The sequence below is a fragment of the Balearica regulorum genome, chromosome 2 (genome assembly GCF_011004875.1).
Source record: "Balearica regulorum gibbericeps isolate bBalReg1 chromosome 2, bBalReg1.pri, whole genome shotgun sequence".
NCBI classification, from domain to species: domain Eukaryota; kingdom Metazoa; phylum Chordata; class Aves; order Gruiformes; family Gruidae; genus Balearica; species Balearica regulorum.
In genome coordinates, this window is record NC_046185.1 from 12,951,692 (window position 1) to 12,974,716 (window position 23,025).

Sequence of the window (23,025 nt, forward strand, 5' to 3'; positions counted from 1 at the left end):
AAGATTTTTATAAATCATCCTTTCTCCATCAGAAATACATGAAAAGTTGTTGTTTGTTTGCTTTTTGAGATGGGGACTTAATTAGAAAATGGAAAGGAGAGGTGGTTGTCATATACCAAATGTCTGGGAGCCTGGAACCAGATCTTGGGTTGAGCTTTTCCCCAGTCACAAATAGCTGATAGAAAATATATGAATTAGTCTGGCAGGAGACAGCACTCTGCACTTCAGAACTGAAGGCAAGCAGGCTATTCAGCCAAGCTCATAAATATCCCTTTTGGAGCTCACAGCTGGCACACTGAGCAATGGGGAGCTTCTCCTGGCAATCAAAAGCCATTCCTGTGACTAATGTGTGGAGGAAACAAATTCTTATATCACCTCATCAGGAGATTTGTTTCTTCCAAATATAAAAATCATTTTAACGTAGTCATTAGTCACTACGAGACCAATCCGCTGGGTGCAGTGCAGTTTGCGGGCTGGGAGCAAGGGTCAGAGCAGGGCAGGGCAGACCCCCCCTGACTCCACTGGCTTCACACTCTGACCGAACCACCTTCCCAACAAACACCTCGGAAGCAGCAGCAACTGCAATGTTACAAGACATTTCTGTGCTTTGTGGAACAATTCGGTGCACTGAGATGGAGATTTCACAGAATCACAGAACGGTAGGGTTGGAAGGGACCTCTGGAGATCAAGTCCAACCTCCCTGCTAAAGCAGGATCACCTGGAGCAGGTTGCACAGGATGGCATCCAGGCAGGTTTTGAATCTCTCCAGAGAAGGAGACTCCACAACCTCTCTGGGCAGCCTGTTCCAGTGCTCGGTCACCCTCAGAGTAAAGAAGTTTTTCCTCGTGTTCAGATGGAACTTCCTGTGTTTCAGTTTGTGCCCGTTGCCCCTTGTCCTGTCGCTGGGCATCACTGAGAAGAGTCTAGACCCATCCTCTTGACATCCACCCTTTAGATATTTGTAAGCATTGATGAGATCCCCTCTCAGTCTTCTCTTCTCCAGGCTAAACAGATCCAGCTCTCTCAGTCTTTCTTCATACAAGAGATACTCCAGTCCCCTCATCATCCTTGCAGCCCTCCACTGGGCTCTCTCCAGTAGGTTTTTTTTTCTTTCTTGAACTGGGGAGCCCAGAACTGGACACAGGACTCCAGATGTGCCCTCACCAGGGCAGAGTAGAGGGGGAGGATAATCTCCCTCTACCTGCTGGCCATGCTCTTCTTAATACACCCCAGGATACCATTGGCTGCCTTGGCCACGAGGGGACATTGCTGGCTCATGGAGAGCTTCCTGTCCACCAGGACTCCCAGGTCCTTCTCTGCAGTGCTGCTTCCCAGCAGGTCAACCCCTAACCTGTACTGGTGCTTGGTGTTGTTCCTTCCTAGGTGCAGGACCCTACACGTGCCCTTATTGAATTTCATTTGTTTCCTCTTCGCTCAACTCTCCAGCCTGTCCAGATCTCGCTGAATGGCAGCGCAGCCTTCTGGTGCCACTCCTCCCAGTTTTGTATCGTCAGCAAACTTGCTGAGGGGACACTCTGTCCCCTCGTCCAGGTCATTGATGAATATGTTGAACAAGACCGGACCCAGTACTGACCCCTGGGGCACACCACTAGCTACAGGCCTCCAACTTGACTCTGCACCACTTGTCACAACCCTCTGAGCCCTGACATTCAGCCAGTTCTCAATCCACCTCACCATCCACTCATCCAACCCACACTTCCTAAGCTTACCCATGAGGATGTTATGGGAGACGGTGTCAAAAGCCTTGCTGAAGCCAAGGTAGACTTTGATTTATAATATTCCATATACGATGAATACAGCTGTATTTTATCTATATGGACAGCACAGTGGTCATAGTTAATCATGAAAGACTCTAGGGTACCTTTAGGTGAGGAATAAGATTCAAAGGTCTGGGTAATGCCTTCCTTTTTCTGATATGTCTTCAATATATCCTGGGTGGTAGTGACAAACTTTCTTTGTGTTGAAGTCAGAGTGGGGGTGGAGGACACCTTGCACTTACTGCAAGGTACCAGGACTGGCTGGAGATGGTCTAATACATGAGGTGTAAAAAGGGAGAGCTCCAGGGGTAGGTGTAATGGTAGGGAGAGCCCCAGGTGTCAGGCCTTCAGATAAACTAACTTCTGGAGCTATGATCACATGAACATCAACCATAGTGCTTTCGAAGTTTTTCTGAGTAGGAAAGAAATTTCTTTACAGGTAAAATCTTTTCAATTTTTCCAGAATTTTAACTTTCAAGTAAGTTATTTTGGGGAAAAAAAACCCCACAAAACAACAAAAAAAACCCCAAACTAAACAAAAAATACCCAACTCCAGGACATCCAGGCTATTTCATACTGGACTTAAAAATCCACAAAGAATTAAGTCTGCCAAGAGGCACAGAGTTCTTGAGTTTGTTGTCTCAGAAGAATGATAGCTGCAGGATAAAGATGTATACAGTCTGTTTTGGAGCTTAGCTTTTCCCCCTTGCTTTGCTTTGCAGGATAAATTGTTCTGCCAATCCACAAATTCAATATTCAGTACAACATTAATGCAGTGTAGCTATGAATGACCACTCAGTATGGTAATCCCACCAAAACTAATTGAGTATGCTATCCACAATTTCTGCCAGACACATTGCTATCTTCCCTTTTTAAAATGTTTGCAAGAAGAAAAAAAGGCTGTTGAAATAAATTATCCCTTCCTTACAGACTGGAAATTGGAGGATACATTTTTGAAAGCTGTCCTTTGACCTTTATGACAATTTGGTTGATACTTAGGTATCTCTACATGGGAAATTTTACAGATTTAATCAGTTCTTGATGCTTTTTATGGTTTGCATAAAAACCTGATTCTCTGTGCCCTCTCAAAAGGCAAAGAGGAGTCCATGGCAGAGCCGGGAAATGGTGTCAGATTGCTCCATTTGTGGTGCTTTTCTACAGAGAGAATTCAAACACCAGCACCTGGCCTGACACGTGGTTATGTCCCTGTGTAGGAAAGGACTGCTCTGCTTCTTAGGTGAAGCCTGGTTTATCCTGAAAACTTTAGTATCCCTGAAACATTTCAGGGATACAGGTTGATAGAGTAGTTTATTTTCAATCAATCAGCCACAATTCCCCTGGATTGACCAGCTGAGCCGTCTGGTTTGTGACATTTCTGGCATTTTGGAGCAGGTATGGACGTGCCAGCTGCTATGCTGCAGCCACGGGTGTGCAACAGCGGCTGTGCAAACACTGATGTAGAACCATGGCTGCTGACTGATGTATTTGAGAGAGCTGTGGTTCAGCATGAGCAGCCAGGGGTCCAGCGGCAAATTAGATGCTAACTGCTGCAAGGGGGTGGCTAAAGAGATGGGGCAGTCAGCGAACACATGTATTTCCATCACTCCCTTGAAAACAGAAAGAACTGCATAAATGATAGCCAGCAAAGTTTCCTTCCACTGCGGAAACAAATTAGAAAATCTCTGATGAGAAGCACAGTGTGTGAGTTACTGGAGTTTCTCCCATGTGTGAAAGGGACCTTCTGACATCTCTCCTCCCCTCTGTGTCCTGCTCTTCCAGAGTCTGACCAATGCAAGGCCAAGATGCCAGGTTGGGCTGGCGCAGCTCCTGGGAGCCTGCCAGCACCTCTCACGGTGCCTGCAGAGGCTCTCCCAGGTCTCCTGGCTTGTACTGGTGTGGGAAGAGGTGAGCACACACCATGCTCAGAGCACGACGACTCCCAGCACAAGACCTGGAAAAATTTGTCCATCAGCTAGGTTGTCAGAAGAGTACCCCTGCAAAGCCCATTTATTTTGGGAGGGAAGCAGACACGCTGCCTCATTCACAGCAGAAGCAAATCAGCTCTTTGCCAAAGTCACAACGAGCAGGAGAGGGATGTACCTGCTGCCAAGGGGTCCGTGCCAGCGCCAAGGGCCCACATGGCAAAGAAGGGAAAACAGATCTCCAGAGCCGGTCTCCGGACAGAGTACTAAACTGCAGATGCGAGTGTAGCCCGTTTGGACAGCCCATGTACCAGCCTGGTCCTGCACGCTGCTGGGACGCTGCCTCACCATATGAAATGCAGACAGACTAGCTGCACAACACACAGAAACTGGCAGGGCCCTGGTGAGTTTTGCGGAAATGACTTTGGAGATGACGGTGAGCGTGTCCTGGCTGGCCCAGCATGAGCCTGGGCTTGAAACCTTGTCCTCCAGCACAGCCTCAGGGCTGCACCTTGCTGGGGCCAGGGCTGCTTGGGAACACTGTGGTTGTCCTGGCTCTGCTGGCCAGCTCAGCATCAATGGGGGCTTGGGGGGAACTTGGCTTGCAGGGAAATCAATCACTGCTTTTCTCTGGCTGACTCAATAGGGACGGAGAGGGAATAAGAAATCACATTTTTTTCCCAGATCACTTTTTATCCTGTGGCTGTTCAAGCTCCCGAGTTGTGGTGGCAGTGGAGGGAAGCCTATGCTTGAGTTTTCCTGAGGATTTTGTGCCAGGCTGGAGTGTTATGAGTTGGGACTAGCTGGTAATGGGTGCTGCACATGGCCCCATCCTTAACTCCCAGTGAGTCCAGTGATCATTTCACGCTATGGTGTTTTCCAAATGAGCACACATAAACAGCTGGTCTTCAGCAGCTGGGCTGAGATAGCTTTTGCCTACACAGCTAATTGTTCAGTTTTGTTGCAGATTTGTGTAGCAAGAGTCAGGAACAACAAGTGTATTCCTTGGGAGCTGCTACACTGTGCAGTGTGAGACAACATTTTTTTTTTCCCATTAGATATATGGGAAAGCCAAATTGTCAAAAGGGGTCAATACCTATAAGACTCCCCTTTTACCATCACGTTGCCAAATCAGTGATAACAGCTCCTTTCTGCACTTAGAGTAGGAATCCAGGCAAGACCGCAGCAAACCCCACTGTGGTGGCATTACTGGCAACTGTCTGCTTTTACTGGCTGAGCTCAAAACTTCTGCTGCTTTTTAAGCATTTCATGCTCTCGCTTGCCTGTAGTATTACCATGTCACTGTATGTTCCTGAACTGAGCCAATAGAAATGACAGAGGTACAAATGAATAGATATTTCACATGAGGCTTCACAAGTCAGTAATCTGTTGGGGTTTTTTTCAGTATTGTTCCCTTTTATGGGAGGCCACGACAGAAAAGATCTGATAGTGATTTTTCTATCACTTTCCTCCTGCTCTGTTAAAGGGAACTGTTTCATGTCTCTGCTCTACAATGGCAGTAATGTTTCTTCCTTCTGACTCACGTAATAGTGTTTTATAAAGATTTCAGTTTAGCATGCCTGTGAATATGCCCAGAGCTGCAATTTTAATTTTTTTATTTTTTTCTGCAGAGAACCATTCCTCTTCTTGTGGTTTACATTGTATCTTGATTAGGTTCTGCTGTAGTTTTCCTCCTTAAAAGTAGACTTTCCATTTCCTTTCCTCGGATGTTCTTCAGTTGTATCACCAGAACCAGGCAGAGGTCCATCTTCCCCTCTTGCCCCATCTCTACCGCTGTGCTGTTGGACATCAGCTGGTAGCACTTAGAAACCTGTACAATTTCTTTTGATGCAATGTGTTGCCTGGTGATTGAAAATACAGCACATCCACCTAAAACAATGGCCACGTGTGGGTGACAACAGGCCACTATCATCTGCTCTGTGTCTTGATGTGTTCTGTTGAAAGCATCAAGGCTTTGGCACCAATACATGTTTCCAGGCTAGAGCTGGCTTCAATGTGGTCAGCACAACCTTCTGACATGTCTGTCCCCAGTCACCCATCTTGATGTGCCTATAGGTTGAATTGGCTACAGGTGGAGCCTAGAGCAGGAAGAGCCCATTGATGGCCAACTTGCTCCACAGCACTAAATCATGGGACTCTGTACCCACTTTGCTACTTAAATGCCAGCACGAGATGAGTTTGTGTCTAAAAATCTGAGCTAGGGTACCTGAAATTGGGCACTCAGAAATTATAACACCCCAAACTTGAGTCTGTCTTCCACAGTTCAGGCATAGGTCTTCCAATCTTTCAGGTTTGCCCCCCAGAAGGATAACATCTGCTCCCACCTGAGAAGATTTTTGTATGCAAAAAGCAGTGTTCATTGTTGCAAGCCAAATGTCTCAAAGCAGGACATGATGATCAGCAGTGTTAGGCTATTACTTCCAAATATTTTTGGAATTCCTGGCTAGCCTTCCTATTCTGAGAGCACAATCTTACATCCACAGATCTTGTACTTGCCAATGGTAGCACTCAGCTATTTAATGAGCTATTTGTGGTCAGAAGCCAGTTGATAAAACTCCAAGTTGTATCAGCTGGCCTCAAATTTGAGCCCGCATAGTTGCAGATCAATGTTGAGATAACTGTTCAGGATAAGGATCCCTTCTTTTTTGTATGAAATAGATAGGAGTCCTTGACAATAACAACAATCCTCGACATAAACCTCACTCCCTATTCACCACAAAGCCCATGTCACCATAAATTCAATTAAGATGCAAAATTGTAACATCTGGCATCTGTATGAGTAGTCCAGCACTGAGTGCTGCTATATTTTGTCTCTTTAATACTTACTGACAGCCCTACCTCTCCAGCTACTTTGCAGCCATCTGGAAGATCATTAAGAGGTATTTGATTTAGCTTTGTCCTATGAGACAAAGCTATCCAGATCTGCCTGCATGTGTTGAGTGTAGTGATAGGCCGTTTAAGAGTTGTGGAGGTGTCAGCTTCCTTTTTGGCTGCGTGACACCCTTTTTAGCCCAGACTGCAGGGCCACACAGGGGTAAGGGGACCTTGGTGTTCAGCAATACAAGGGGCTCCGAAATGGCCACGCTGCAGGGGATTGAAGACCCAAGGGGCAGCAGAGGTGAAGGAGGTGGCTATCTGCACTGATATGCAAGGGACAAAAGGAGACAGGGTCTTTACAAGGTCCCTGCTCATCCAGACTCAGACCAGGACTTGGAGGGGGATGCCTTTTCATCCATCTCATCCTAACAGTGCTGCCACTCTGTGCTTGCTGCTGGAGTCCAGAGGCAAGGCTTGGTCCTGGAGCTGTGCAGGAGGACCTTCCAGCAAGGGCAGGGTGCTCAAGCCACAGTTCAGCACTTCACACAGTCCGTGGCAGTAAGGGCAAACAAGCAGAGTAAGGACAGATGGACACAGCAGCTGCCATGCAGGATGAGGCCTACTGCCCTGACACACTGGAAAAAAAAATCAGAACCATCACCTCTAGATTGTCACAACATACTCCAATTGTCACAACTTCATCTCCTACCTTTTGCACCAAAATAATTTTATTTGCTTTTATTGGAGCTTTTAAATTGTACTTCCAAAATTCATGGTATGGTGAGACATATTAGGAGAAATAACGTTTCCTTTTCTGTTACATAAAGGCTCGAATGCAAAATAGCACAAAATTGAAAAACAAGCAATTTCAGAGGAATGTGTCACACATGTTGTGTGAGCAGAGGCTGCACCAGATGAGGGCCCACTGCAGAGAGATATGAGATGAAGAGGGACTTGAGGGTGTTCAGCACCTTTCCGTATCACTGTCTTGCACTGCTACATTTAACTAGTGCAGATTCAACCATGTAATGGTGTTCTAATTTCTTGGTCATATTAAATGCACTTCTAAAGGAAAATAGCCCAACAGTAAAACCCATCCAGTGTGGTCCTTTGCCACATGTCTAGTTGTAATGTAGTTACTCACATACCTAAATAATTTATTTCTGTTTATTGTATACTTAGAACGTGAAATTTAGAAGAAATACTGAGTCACAATCTGCTGTATGGGGTGGGGACAGGATGCTTTCAGCCTGCCTTTAGCCATCTGTCTTTATCATCAGTGGAATGAAGAAGATGATACACTTTTAGAGCAATTCATCTCACCCAAAAGAAGTCTCTAAAATCCTTTTAAAATGTAAAATATTTTTCTCTGTGGAAGTTCCATCAACATCCATTTTCAGAATAATGCAATTACCTGTGTTGTAGGCCAGAGGGGAACACAGAGGCTCATTGCACAGCCTTAACAGGCCAGGTACAAGCAGTACCACACAGGCTTCCCATAGAATTGGCCTCTGAGAATGATGCTGATGCCTACATTTCTAGTCCTGCACCCTGAGCTTGGCAGAATTATCACCCTTTCTTGGATTTCCTTTTTGTGTCTTTTGATAGTTAAAAATTTGCAAAGGGTGCTCACAGTTTGTATGAGCGGAGCATGATGGAAAGCATTTTCTCAAAGGTCACCTTTACAACATGTCTAACCATGGATGAGACTAGAGGAGATTTCTATAGCTACTTCAAATTCACAGCCACTCATTGTAAGGCCAAATGGGGTCATTAAGTTACCAGGCCTTGCCTTGTGCATGACACAGGCTGCAGCATTTTCTGTATTCTTAAGTAGGATGAAGATTTTCACATTGACAACTGTGTAATGTTTTATTCCTTGTTTTCTTTAATCCTCCATTATTTGTTCCACTCTGCAGCCCTTCTCTTTTCCATTCCTCTTTCCCTCTGCTTGTCAAGCAGCAGGATCCTCCCTGTTCCCTCTCCTTTACAAGGATCATTTGCTACCACAGTGCTTGTGGCTGAGTCTTTATCTTCCTGATCCCCCTCCTCCAGCGACCTCCAGCACTTTCAAACTGCAGCTGAAAAAAGTTCTTTCCATCTCTGCTTCTACCTCCCCCGTCACCAACACTTACCTCATTTATAAGTGTGTCAGATGTCTTTATAGAGCACAGAGCTCCTACTGAGAGGTGCAGGATGAATTCTGCACATGACACAAAATGAGGCAATTTAACCTTCTATTTTTTTTAAATAAACATTTTATCTCAAAATAATCATGCCATTATAAGATCGTTGAAAAACAGTTCAAATAATTAGTTACAAAACTAGGCAAAGGCTGAACTATACATGTGTACAGATTTTGCTCTTAATATTTAATCATTTGTCTGTAATAATAACTATTTGTCTGACAAATCAGTTTCCGCATAGAATTAAGGAATTTACTTTAAAACTCAGTTTTAGGCACAGAATCAAACTTTCAGTAAAGCTGCAGCAGTATGTTATGATAATGTACAATAAGGCTGGGTCTGAATGAGCTGCCAAAGATGAAGTCAAAATATTCTAAAAGAGAACTCCAATTTCTGATATAAATAGTTATGTTTTCTTTTTACAAGATGTGTTTCAGGTTGATTAATTCTATATGCCTGACTTTTATTTTATCTGAATTGTTTGTATATGATTGGTTACAATGAGATTCATAACCTACGGTTTTCCTACAACTATCCTACGACTGATTGCACCTGGCAGCGTGTAGATGAAGAGCACCAGGAAGACAATGAGAATAAGTAGAATTATGCCGATGATGATGTACTTCTTGTAATTTCTCCAGATCAGGTGATACAAACACTTGAAAGGATTTACAAACCAAGAGAAGGATGTATCTGGTCGGCTAAAGGGGAAGAAAGAAAAAGAGAAAAACTTTCATAAAGGCAGATCCAGCCATTTCCAAAGCTACCCCACTGCAAAATATATATTTGAGTCTAAAAAGGACCTTTAACACCTGAGAACCCACTAAAGAGTTTAGAGGGAACTTCCATGAGTTTCACATACTATTGGGTCACTCTTCTTCCATCTGTCCCTGAGCTCAAGCTCCACACACCACTCAAAAGGAAGTTCCCATTCACACTTCATACCTACTGCAATTTAAGGCAAGATATGGGGTTCAAAATTACAGACAAGATCATGATAAATCCTAAAGAATTAAGACATCTTCAACATGAGCACAAAAGCTTTCTAATCATTGCAATGAATTTAGCATTGCAAAAGGAGTAATGAATCACTACAAAAAATCTGATTGATCAGTGATAGTCATGTGCCATAACAGTCCGACCCAGCTCAGGCCTGGCATACAGCGCAAAATGGCATATTTTCAGAAGGAAATTTAAAACAGACCTCCTGAAAATGGAGATGAGATTAAACTCAAAATCTAGGCAGTTTGCCTAGAGCCACCTTCTCCTAACAGAGAATGTCTGCACTCCATAATCCTAAGTTTTTCCCATATGTTGCCCCGTGTTGTATTCTCCTCCATAACCAGGAGTTTCTTCACACTGTACAGCAAAGCTGGCTGCATACAGAGAGGAAAACAATGTTCTCCTTGGGAAAAATGTTGTCGCGGTCTCTCCTCCAACATGCCACCCAGCTTGGGAGGTTACTCTGCCTCTGACTTCAACAGCCCTACCCTGCGATGAGCTGAGGCAGCATCTGTCAGCTCTGTATGATGGGATGACCTGATGAGTACGGTGGTGTGGAGCAACATTAACATCTACAAAATTGGGTGCAGGTTGTCTTTCATACCCGATATCTCGGTAATTGTGCAGATGGTGCAGCAGTAAGGAGAATGAAATTAAGACTGAGGGTCACAAAAAGCAATGTCCGTGTCTCACTCCAGAGCACTGTTTAAGGAATTTAAGTAATGTCTTAGTCATCCGGAGAATTCAGCATTCAGCATGTGGAAGTGCATGCTAATGTGACAGAAAGTCTGTAAATCCAAAAGGCCAACTTTTAATTAAGGACTGTGTTTTATACTGAGGTGGGAATGACTCAGAAATAAATCAGCAAATAAGCCCTCCAAGGTAAAAGAAATTATTAAAAAGTGGATACTCTGAAGAGTAAAACTTAGTGAATCACAGACTTGAGTAACAAAACCATTAGTCTGCACGTTCCAACTACTTCAGGGCTTTTCATAACCTTTAAAGACAGGGAAAAAAAGCCAGACTGTTGCTCATTTAAGTTGTTTTCTCTGCAACATAAGCAATAGAATTCAGTACCAGTTACAGCAGCGTATTTGTTATAAAAGAGTGCATCTGGAAAAGCATCCTGTCTTGGTTGGCAGAGATGGAGAGATGGACAACCTCATGGTGCTTTGGCCAGCAGGAAGTTACGCGCACTGCACCTTATTTCTCATTAGCACATTTCTCTTTAGTTCCCAGATATTTAACCTTTGTCCACCTTTGCTCTGGTACTTTAAAGAGTCTGCTACTGTCTAGTAGCTCCTAGAAGACAATTTTGGGTTTGAAATTATTTTGTTTCTTAATTTAAAAACTTAAGTACTCAAAACAATCTGAATATTTCTCTGCCCCTCTGTGTGAGCCTACATGATTAGCAAAAAAAATGTGAACCTACAGTACTGGCATAGAGATATGGAAGTCCTGACACAAAGCTCATTGAGATCCACTTCTTCCTGAAGAGAACTCATTTGAGGTGCAGAAACAGTTATCTGTTATCTCTCAGTTATTTTGAATACTCTGTGTGTATGAACCACATATTCCATCACTCAGGGGCACTGAGCTGGTAAACTTTAATACCAGCTTTATGGATCTGAGGCATGCAATGTCTTCAGTTATTAGTTTATTCTCTTTCCAGTAAGTGAGTGTCTAGCTAAAATAGTATTTACTATCCACATGCTGATATTGCTTTAGTAACCTTAGGATTTATTTTTTCTAACTTTAAAATTTAGGTGCCCAACCTAGTCAGTCCTGGACTGTCTGCATGTGGAGAGGAAGGACCTTCTGGAGGACAATTCATCTCACTCCCCAGCTCCCATCTTAAGATCATGTTAGGTAAATGGGATGACTCCCCCGCCTGTACAGGAGCAGCCTCAAAAGGAGCCTGAATGGCTTCCTTCTGAGATGGGTAATGTCAAGTGAGATTAGCTCCACCCTAATTTTACTTTAATTGAGGCATACATCTCAATTAAAAGTAGAACTGGGTTGAGCCATGTGTTGGCTGTGTATTTTATCATAAAACCCTAGATGTGGAGCCCTTCTGATTACTCGGTGCAAGATCTGTGGCTTCTGGGTTAAAACACCTCCAGGCTGGCTGTGCAGCAGAGAAGGGGCCGCCAGGCCAGTGACAACCTGCTGGCCCAACAGCACATTTGCAGATAAAATGCCTTCGAGGTAAAAATGCAGGGAGCCCTGGAGCCTCAGGCTGCCTGGGGTGCATGGCTACACCTGAAAAAATGAGAGGAAAATGCGATGGTGGCTTTGCACATCCTGTTAACAACCTTCTGGACATGTAATCCTTCTATTACACTACTCTCCCTCTTAAAACTGCCTAGGCTGATTGCTTCCCACCACACGTATTTCAGAGCTATCCCAGTCCTCTCTCCTCTGTAAGACAGTGCTTTAGTTTCATTACTGGGAATCTTTCAGGCAGACGTCTGTCAGGCATAGCTCATCCTGCCTGTGGGTAAAGATCTTGGGTGAAATGATTGATTAACGTCTTTCCAAGACTAATTTTCAACAAATCTCTGATACCCCTAATTTTCAGGCTAAATTTATAACTTTTGTAGGGGTATTGGCAATCACACCTTTATGTCATTTTCTGCTTTTTTCATGTTTATGCTGAGATATATATCAAACCAACAAAATTAAACAGAATGTGCAATGATTACAATTATGATTAGCAATTGTTTCGTAGAAGCTTTGGTAGCAGGAAATATAACATCAATTTCTCTCTCTCTTTTTTTTAAATCTAGCTCATTACTTTAGTAGAACAAAGTACTTGAGCTAAAATAGATTAGAAGTACATCTTTTCTGAATGCAAAAATCTCAGCTGATAATATTTTTTTGATGTGACAAATACTGAAATATTAAATACTCCTTCTAGATCATCTGCCTCTATTAAACCACTTAAAAGGTCCTCATTAAAAAGTATGATGAAAAACAAACATCTTCATTATTTCATTATGAAGTAAAAAAATATTACAGACAGATTTTTTAAAGTCATATCATTCCCATATGACCTGATTTTCATTTTATCACTTTATCTGCAAGTGATTAATTTATGCAAAAATAAATAGACGTATGATGCAGAGGTCAGGTTTTCACAGACATATAGCAATTAAGACACCTTTAAATGTGTGTAGATAATTCTTAGAATCATAGAATCACAACATCATAGAATAATTTATGTTGGAAAAGACCTTTAAGATCATTGAGTCCAACCGTAAACCTAGCACTGCCAAGTCCACCACTAAACCATGTCCCTGAGCACCACATCTACACGTCTTTTAAATACCTCCTGGGATGATGACTCAAACACTTCCCTGGGCAGCCTGTTCCAGTGCTTGACAACCCTTTCAGTGATGAAATTTTTCCTAATATCCAAAATTCTGTTTTTCTAATACTAAGAGTCTGTCTCCTAATGTTCATATTAAAAAAAAACCCTGGACATAGAAATATTTCAGTCATTTTAAAGCGCTTAAACATTAATGGTTTATAGTTATCCTCTTAATATAATAAATATAATCCATCTGATCTTTATAGGTGACCAAATTAAGGTGTTGGGTGTATGCATAAGTTATGATGGCTTAAGAGGTTATCACATGCTAGGTCAGCTATGGAATGAGCCCGTGTGTGAACCCTCGCTGATGACACATGTGCAGCAATGCAATTTATTTGGGCTTCCAGTGGAAGGCATTTCAGCTAATCTGGAAGGTGCTGCCAGCTATGAGTGCCAGCAGCCAGGAAATGCACAAGTTGGACAAATTACTTGCTCAAGGTTACAGCAGGAAAGAGGACAAAAGCCAGGAGAGGAGCAAGGACACCTGCTCTTCCCCGTCTCCTGCTGAACACCCCTGCCCCAGCTTGTTTAATGAGTATGATTCTACTCACTTGGGTTTTTCCAAGGGCTCGGGCTCCTTTCGAGCTTTGCCTACTGGATTCTTCTCAGCTTCTTCTGCTGTGACTAAGTGAAACTCAGCTTCTACCTTGCCCTGGATCAGAGAGATCACATGTAAGCATCCAATCCTGGGTTATTATAATTAAATCACAGCAGGATTCAGCTTGTGGAGAAATTATGGAACCAGCTGAGGGCAAAGGAGATTGATCAAAGAAAATAAGATAAAGTCTTTGTAGTTGAAGCACAAAGGAAAACCCAGGCACCAAATTCCTGACTTATGCTCAAAGACTGTGGGGAAAGAGAGGTAGGATGTTTTCTGCCAGACCCATACATATTTTTTCTGCTTCCTAAATTATGATATAATTAATCTGAGAAAACCTGTCTTCTGTCTATCACACATCCTGGCAGCACTGAATGGCTGAGATGGAAGCTGCGTTGCTGATGTGGACAAGGTGTAGTCCACCAATGGGGTGAAATTCAGCCAGTCACAAGTGCTGGAGCAGTTGAGCTTTGGGGTCTCAGCTCACAAAAGAAAGATGTCTAGAAATGAGATCTGTGTGCAGAAAATATCATGCAGTCCTAGAGAGTTCTGTTCAGACTAAAAGAACAGCGGACTGGTAGGTGGATTCAGAGTCAATTTTCTTGATGGATGGCCAGATGATACTCAGAGTTGTGACAAAAGGACAACTTTGTTCATCACCAACTTACTGATTTCTAGAATTCAGAAAAGTCATAATGGAATATAACTGCTGGTTTACTGCTTGTTTTCATTGTGACAAGCCATTAAAGCTTATTGAGTGACCAATAAAATATTAGCACTTATAGAAGATGATGTCTGCTACACCTTGCAGTAGAAATACATAATCTGAGCTATTTGGACTCTTAGTATCAACTGTAACTTTTGCTATGGAAGTTAGAGCTTCCTAAATATGGGTTAAATATTTGTTTTTCCCTTGCACTCTCAGCAACAAATCTGTTGATATTTTTGTCTGTTAGATTACAGAGACGTTCTCTTTTTTCCCTGTTCATCCAGGTACATTCTTCAGTACTATCTCCACTACAGATTTAATTAGGCCAAAGGAAAAAAAATTAAGATTTCAGAGATTTAAACATTCCAGTAACAATGAAGATTTGGTAAATCAAATCAGCTTCATAAAATCTGTGATGGATGAAAAATAAGACAAATGGCTTTTCCTGTATTTGTTATTTTCCTACCTCATACCTTTATGAATATCAAAAACTAAAGTGTTAACCTATGCCCAGTGGCTGGGATTCAGCACAGAACTGAGCTGAAAGAAGGATGCAGATAAAAGGGATCATCGTGGAAGACAAGGGGATCAAGAGATGAAAGTGGACCAGAAGAAAGAGAATCAATTGTACTAGAGTTGAGAAAAATGGAGGTAAAGCAGGGATTTGGGAGTGGAGCCCATTCACTAAATCCATGGAAATTACACAGTCACCTTCAGTCTGAAGAAGGCAATGAACCTGAAGATGGTACTTTTTATTAAAACATTCTTCTTGCTGGAATGGACAGAAATATGAAGGAAGGGTGAGGTTTAGGAAAACCCTTAGAGAATCAATGAAAGTCTGGAGAGGGAGGGAGGGAGGGAGATCCCCTAAAAAAGGGCCAAAGTAGGTGAATTTGTAGAAGGCTATACTACAGGAAGGTAGCTTGTAGCTCTTGGTCTGTGTCCCCAGAGGGATTTGGATGCACCTAAAAATACTCCAACCACACTAATCCCAGAACTGGGCTGCAGGGATGCCTGGGTTCGGGTCCCAGCTCCCAAAGTGCTCTGTGGCCATGTGAGCACATCAGCTTGGATTTTCCTTTACTAGCTCACATAGCTTTGCTTCATGCTCTGTTTCATGTAAACATGCCCCAAAGACCATGTGCAGAGTTAACTTTCGGGATGTACTTCATGCATAGATACATGCACTCCACCTAGGAAACAGAGGATCAGAGCTGTCTTTCATTTCCACTGAGGACCCCTATACTGCTGTAACAGTACAAAGGAGCCTTAAAGACAGGGAAAATGGAGAAGTTGTATTAACCACTGAGAATTTCACTGTAGCTTCAGATTATATACAGAAAGCACTACAACGTTATGAAGAGAAGCTGCAGCAGAAAACTCTGAGATAAATGGCTGGGTACACACTGAGAGAGATTTACACCCTGCTGCAAGACTTGTTACACTAGAGGCTTCAGGTAAATGAAAATTTGTGTGGCAGCATTTATATTCTTCTTAGGAGGATATTTCTAACATAAAAACTCTTGAGGAGTTTGGGGGAAGCTGTCATTGTCCTTTGCATTCCTTTATACCAATTGTATTCTGCCACTAAACCAAAAAATATCGGCTTATTGAGCACACTTCAACAAGGAGAGAGGACTGTGCTCTTTCTACTTGAGATGTGTCACTAGCAAGGAGAATAATGGTAGACTCCAAAATCAGTTCCTTTACTCTGGTTGAACTGAGAAATAAATAGTAAAGAAATAAGCAGGTGAGATTCCTCCCAGGATTTCCTCAACTGACATAAAGTTGGCTGGAAGCACCTGATTTTCCACTCTACCCATCCAGTGTGTTGGGAGATAAACAGTGGAAGAAAGCAAAGTACAAAAAGTGCTCTGGTTGCCTGGGATTATCTGAACCAAATCTATGGGGAACCACTAAAGTGTTTGGAGGAGTCCTATGGATTGCCAGGGGTGGTTGTTCTTCAGATGCCATATCCAAAATTAGCATCTATCTCAGGATCTCAGCAGAGCATGTCAGTCCCAGAGAAAAGCTGCTCATCTGTAGTGAGCTACATACCGTGAGCTCCCCAGCCTTGATGAAAGGCCACCAGCCTCTGACACGCTTCTGCTGAAATATGGACATCTTATTTTCTTCACTTGCTGCCATGACCGTGCCTAGGTCACAGCTCTTGGCGGTCTTTGCTGCTCGAGGGAAGCCATTCAGGTTCAATTCAAGAGTTCCTGAAGAGAGAAGTAATGTGACAACACTCAGAGACCAGACAGACATGACGGCATTCAAACAACAGCTTCCAGATGAGATACATGGAGCAATGCAGCAGCTTGGGCCCAAGTTTCAGAGCTGGGGATTTCTCTATACTGTCAGTCATTCATTTGTATTGCCCTGGCATTGTCTCATCTGCATTCCTAATTATTCCCTCTCCAAGAAATGTGTAAGTTTGCAATGTGATGCTTCAGAGAAAGACAAGCAAAAGTTGTGTCTCAGACACCATTTTGTACATATCTGTACAAAATACATGTCTGGCAAGACCTCAGGTGAAGTTCAGTCAGCTCTATCACATACTTACCCAAGAAATCATCTGCAGAGAGTCTTTCAAAGTCCCACACTTGAAGCACCAGCTCAGCAGGTATTTTGCGCTCTGTCTTTTCCAAGGAAAATATGTTTTCTCTTTTACTAACCACCATTTGTTTCTCTGCTGGGAGATAGTGGAACGGGAACACAAAGCGCCAGTTGAAGTTGCCCTCTCCTGTCAAGGAGTTGTAATGTACGTCTGTCTCCTGCTTGTCTTCTTCCAGACCCTTTAGCCACCTATGGCAAGCACACAGTGGAGAGCACTGCTGTCACCAGGGGAGCTTGAATTGTGGTTGTCATTATTTGCTTACAAGCATGATCATCTACTAATTCCTACCTAATCAGTAGAGGTAACACATCGTTCAGGACTGTGACATGCAGCAACAGCCCTGGCTCGGGGATCTTGGCCACCTCACAGCCGTGGCACGGACTGCAGCAATGGCCAGTGATGATCAAAAGCTGAGAGTGAGAACATAATTTTTATTTTGATCAAGACCCCAAAATACCGGTTGGCCATTTGCTATGGGACAGACAAGGACAGTCAGTCATTTATCCACTACTAATCCCTGTATTCATGTTGTGCCACACTAATAAATTCTGTGTTAGAGTCTAAATTGGTTGCAGTTGCTGTTTGGGGATATAAACACGGCATAAGTATGGCTGGAGAAGTCTCCATTTTTTTCTTGTGATTTCCTCTTGGTTTCTGCTACAGTATACACAACTACTGATGTGCAATCTATGGTACAAAAGGACAATGCTTTCCTAAACATAATCTTCTTCTCTGAAGAGCTCCACTGAGGTAATGATCCAGCTAGGTATGTTTTAGTTCTGAAGATGATTTATCACAGCTTGAGTAGAGATTAGCATTTTTATGCTGCATCCAAAGAGTGGCTTTCTCCCAGCAAGCCCCATTATTTCAAAAAGGAATTAAGAAAAACAGTAACAATCCCAAGCACAGCACTGCCCCCAGTGCAAATCCATGCCTGGTGACAGATTCAGTGCCACGTGCACTGTCTGAACATAATGAGATTTGTGTCTTCATCATTAAGGCACAAAAGCAAAAAGTTATCCACTCCTGGCTTTCCCTATCAGACCACTCTGGCATTGATAGTGGTGTCCTCATGTTATCACACAGCTCAGCACAAGGGCTGGCTCCCTATTTATTTCCTCAATTTCATGCTCTCAGAGCTACTTTGCTAGTGCTCTGAACACGTTAGTTTATTGCTAAATTTGGTATATCCATGCGAACACCAGTGATTTCAGAGTAGCTCCTCTCAGGGACGTGCAAGGAGAGGTTTGCTCAGCCAGTGTATGCGGTAACCACACTTGTTGCACTCTGGGGACCATATGGTTGTATTAGTGCATGCTTCACCTGGCCTAATAACGCTTGCTCCAAAGGAGTGGTACAAGTCCAGGTGCCCTGCACAGCTTGCTCAGAGCTAATGCAAGTTTTCTTGGTAAAATGCATGCAGATATACCCTAGACAGGGGTAAGAGCTGCTATCAGACTGCAGCTGCGGACTCCAGCTCTTTGTATTTGGTCATTGGCAATACTGCAACAGGATTTTTTAAGGAAATTAATTTTTCCATGTGCCTAGTGCTCTACAAATTCAGATTTTTCCAGGATTCCACAATGACACAATTCGTATTGGCATACTAATCTCACTCTCTAGTATAAAATCATAGAATGCTTTAGGTTGGAAGGGACCTTAAAGATCATCTAGTTCCAACCCCCCTGCCATGGGCAGGGACACCCTCCACTAGACCAGGTTACCCAAAGCCTCATCCAACCTGGCCTTGAACACTTCCAGGGAGGGGGGCATCCACAACTTCTCTGGGCAACCTGTTTCAGTGCCTCACCACCCTCATAATGGAGAATTTCTTCCTAATATCTAATCTAAATCCACTCTCCTTCAGCTTAAAACCATTGCCCCTTGTCCTATCACTACATGCCCTTGTAAACAGACCCTCTCCAGATTTCTTGTAGGACTCTTTTAGGTACCAGAAGGCTGCAATAAGGTCTCCCTGGAGTCTTCTTTTCTCCAGGCTGAACAACCCGAACTCTTTCTGCCTGTTTTCATAGGAGAGGTGCTCCAGCCCTCTGATCAGCTTCCTGGACTTCCTCTGGACTTGCTTCAAGAGGTCCATGTCCTTCCTATGTTGGGGGCCCCAGAGCTGAATGCAATACTCGAGGTGGGGTCTCACAAGAGCGGAGCAGAGGGGCAGGATCACCTCCCTCGACCTGTTGGTCACGCTTCTTTTGATGCAGCTCAGGACACGGTTGGCTTTCTGGGCTGCAAGTGCACACTGCTGGGTCATGTTGAGCTTCTCATCAACCAACACCCCAAGTCTGTCTCCTCAGGGCTGCTCTCAATCCATTCTCTGCCCAGCCTGTAATTGTGCTTGGGATTGCCCCGACCCACGTGCAGGACCTTGCACTTGGTCTTGTTGAACTTCATGAGGTTTGCATGGGCCCACCTCTCAAGCCTGCCAAGGTCCCTCTGGATAACATCCCTTCCCTCCTGCGTGTCGACCACACCACACAGCTTGGGGTTGTCAGCAAACTTGCTGAGGGTGCACTCGATCCCACTGTCCATGTCGCTGACAAAGATGTTGAACAGTGCCGGTCCCAGTACCGACCCCTGAGGAACATCAGTCATCACTGGTCCCCACTTGGACATTGAGCCATTGACCGCAATTCTTTGAGTGCAACCATCCAGCCAATTCCTTATCCACTGAGTGGTCCATCTATCAAATCCATGTCTCTCCAATTTAGATACAAGGAAGCAGTAGTGGAAACACAGCAAGAAATCTAAGACCAGTCTCTAACCTGAGGTTTCCAATACTTCCTGCTGCCACTTATGTTGTAGTTTCCCCCCACCCTACCTGCATTCAAATTGTGCTCAGATGCAGAAAGTGCAAAGCAGTACTCCAAAACAGGCAAGTAATTTTAAGAAATATCCTGCTACAATCTCAGGAAAGAGCTGTTTTGAGTGTTGAGCTTCCCTTTCTCTCTTTTCATTTTATTTATGTGAAATCATTCCCATTTACCGATTATCCCAGTAACACCTCTGAAGCTGTGACAGGCATTTTGTCTGCAGCAGGAAGGAGATGGAGAGCAGAAAGTGCCCACATGACATTCTCCCTAGGATGGCCATAGTCATTCACCCTCCCCACATGAGGTTAGAAAATATTTCCCATGGAAATAACCTGGAATATATGTGCTATCTTGTTTCTAATGTGGTCATAATTTCTTTTTCTCTGATTATTTCATACTTCTCTGCATCTTTGTAAACCCTTACAGTTCAAATTCAGTGTTTGATCTCTGTTTGCTAAACTGTGTCCTGGTTCACAGAATCACAGAGCAGCAGAGGTTGGAAGGGACCTCTCTACACATCATCTAGTTCAATCCCCTGCTAAAGCAGGATCACCTGGAGCAGGTTGCACAGGATGGCATCCAGGCAGGTTTTGAATCTCTCCAGAGAAGGAGACTCCACAACCTCTCTGGGCAGCCTGTCCCAGTGCTCGGTCACCCTCAGAGTAAAGAAATTTTTTCTCGTATTCAGATGGAACTTCCTGTGTTCCAGTTTGTGCCCATTGCCCCTTGTCCTGTCGCTGGGCACCACTGAAAAGAGTCTGGACCCTTCCTCTAGACATCCACCCTTTAAATATCTATAAGCATTGATGAGATCCCCTCTCAGTCTTCTGTTCTCCAGGCTAAACAGACCCAGGTCTCTCAGTCTTTCTTCATACGAGAGATGCTCCAGTCCCCTCATCATCCTTGTAGCCGTCTGCTGGACTCTCTCCAGTAGGTTTTTTTTTTTTTCTTTCTTGAACTGGGGAGCCCAGAACTGGACACAGGACTCCAGATGTGGCCTTACCAGGGCAGAGTAGAGGGGTAAGATAATCTCCCTCAACCTGCTCCCTTGGTTCTCTTCTTGTGCCATCTCTGGCTGAGCAGGAAGTAAGGACTAGTGTCATTTTACAGTTATTTGATTGGGGGCGGGGGGGATAAAAAAAAAAAAAGGAAACTGTATGTAATACAGATAAGTAATTTGGACAGACATTTAGAGCAAAGTGCCAACATCACCGAAATAGTTTATCGGATATTCTCACAACATAATTTTTTTGTTTGATTTTTAAATGAAATATTATATGTTCTTTTGAAGACAAGTCCTGACGAACTTACCCTTTTACATAGATATCACTTGATTTTTGCCCCGTAAAGATATTTTCATCTTCTAGAATTACATCCTCTGTATTCCAGATTATTACCCTCAGTTCATAGCTGAAAAAGAAAAGAAAGTAGGCCTGTGTATACTCAAGCTCTGGTCAGACACTAATGTAAATCTCTATCAAATCATGCTTTTATAAAGTGAGAAATGTTGTATTTGTGCAAAAGTCTTAAAATAACATCAGCCTCAGGCCTCTACTGTTTACAAAAATGTAGTGATAGAGAGGGGATGGTGGCTGCTCTCAGCTCTTGGAGCATGCTGGATGACAGCAGAGTCACTGCCAGCTGCGGATGGATGGAAAATTCCTTGCTTTTTATATGCCTGTTCCTTTTAAATTCTTTTCGCAAAAATGCCGCAGTGAAACAAGGCAAACTTGATCTGAACAACATCATCAGAGCAGTCTCCAATGCTGCTCTGGTGGGCAGCTTGCTAATAAAAAACAGGGCTTCCTGGCAGATGCTTTTCAGAAGAAATGCCTAAAACGTTGTATTTGGTGAGATCCAGTACATTGAAAGGGAAGAGAAGCACTGTTTAGAGATATTTTCATTTAAGCAAGTGCAATGGTCTTTAGAAGCAACAGTAAAAGGAATTAAAGCTTTCCCATCCTTTTCACTCCTATATACATTTATGGTGGCCATCCAAAGCTCTAGAAGCTTGAACTGATATACAGATGTTGCAGGTAACATAAAAAAAAATTGATATTCAAATATTTAGGTATGCCTTGAGTCATTGTATGAACTGCAAAATAAAAAAAACCCCAACAAATATGTTTGAGAACACCAACATATGATTTTTTCTGGTATGACATGTTGTCTTGGAAATAGCCTCCATCGCAGGTGTGAAACAGTTCGCACCAGAAGTTACCAGGTACCCCAGCTCATGGAGCTCTTGTGGAGATGTTGACCATTAAAACCAAGCCTCTGCACTAGCCAAAGAAACTTTCATCTGCAATGCTCTGTCAGATCCCTGTTCTGTCGGAGACTGTTTTCACGAAGTGTTTGAAGTCTTACGGAGCCTGGAGCCTGTTTTGCTGCAGCAAATATGCATTTCTCAGCAAAAATGTATAAGTCATGCTTGCATGTTTACTTTCTTTCTCATAATTAACCGTTTGACAATATTTTTCCCTGCTTTTGTAGAATACAAAAATGGCAGCAACAATTTGGTTTTGTGGGTATGATTAGTTTTAAATCTTTTTTGGATTGGAAAATGCTTGTTGTTAAGGAGCTATATAGAAAGTTCTGGTCTGAAGAAAGTAATTGTTACATAGATTCTTATTTTTGTCAAATCTTGGCTTTTGTAAATGTAAAGGAAAAGAAACAAGATTTTATTTCATTGTTTCTTGTTCAAACATAAATAATACAGGAATAGTACCTGATGCTGCTTCAGACATAAAATTCTCAGGAAAGGCCTTGCTAAAATATTGGAATAAAGCCGAAACAGGATGGCCTGAGAACCCTCTTGCTCATTTTTGTGTTTCATTTATAAATATTAAATTAGCTTGAAGAACTATGTGTAGTGTTGCATATAAAGCAGCGTAAGTATCTGTGTGAAATGTGGCAGAAGGTTATTCCAAACATATCTCTTCTATCTATTGCTGCTTTATGTGTTTCTTGATCTTATCTTTGAACAAAGTGCTGGGAATCCTATAGATATAATACTATTGCATCACATTAAAGGTCTCAACCAGGGTCAAGTAATCTTTGTAGCTGAAAGAGGTAGTGAAACCAGAATTACTTCTTTCAGCTCAACAAGTGGATGATAACATCAGAATTATTAAGGGATACTTGTCTCTAGCCACCTGTAATCTCTCT

General features: G+C 43.0%; 1 protein-coding gene across 2 annotated transcripts in view; it reads right to left on the reverse strand.

Annotated features, from left to right (window-relative positions):
* Positions 1 to 6,118: 6,118 nt before the first annotated feature.
* Positions 6,119 to 23,025, reverse strand: part of FER1L6 (fer-1 like family member 6) — a 101,233-nt gene continuing 84,326 nt past the window's right edge. For both annotated transcript variants that reach the window (XM_075743379.1, XM_075743380.1), the window contains 5 exons: positions 21,169 to 21,267; positions 16,976 to 17,217; positions 16,468 to 16,631; positions 13,654 to 13,754; positions 6,119 to 9,425 (listed from right to left, as the gene is read on the reverse strand). In XM_075743379.1, coding sequence (XP_075599494.1) covers positions 9,239 to 9,425; positions 13,654 to 13,754; positions 16,468 to 16,631; positions 16,976 to 17,217; positions 21,169 to 21,267 — 793 coding nt within the window. In that variant the 3' untranslated portion in view covers positions 6,119 to 9,238. The remainder of the gene's footprint in view (positions 9,426 to 13,653; positions 13,755 to 16,467; positions 16,632 to 16,975; positions 17,218 to 21,168; positions 21,268 to 23,025) is intronic.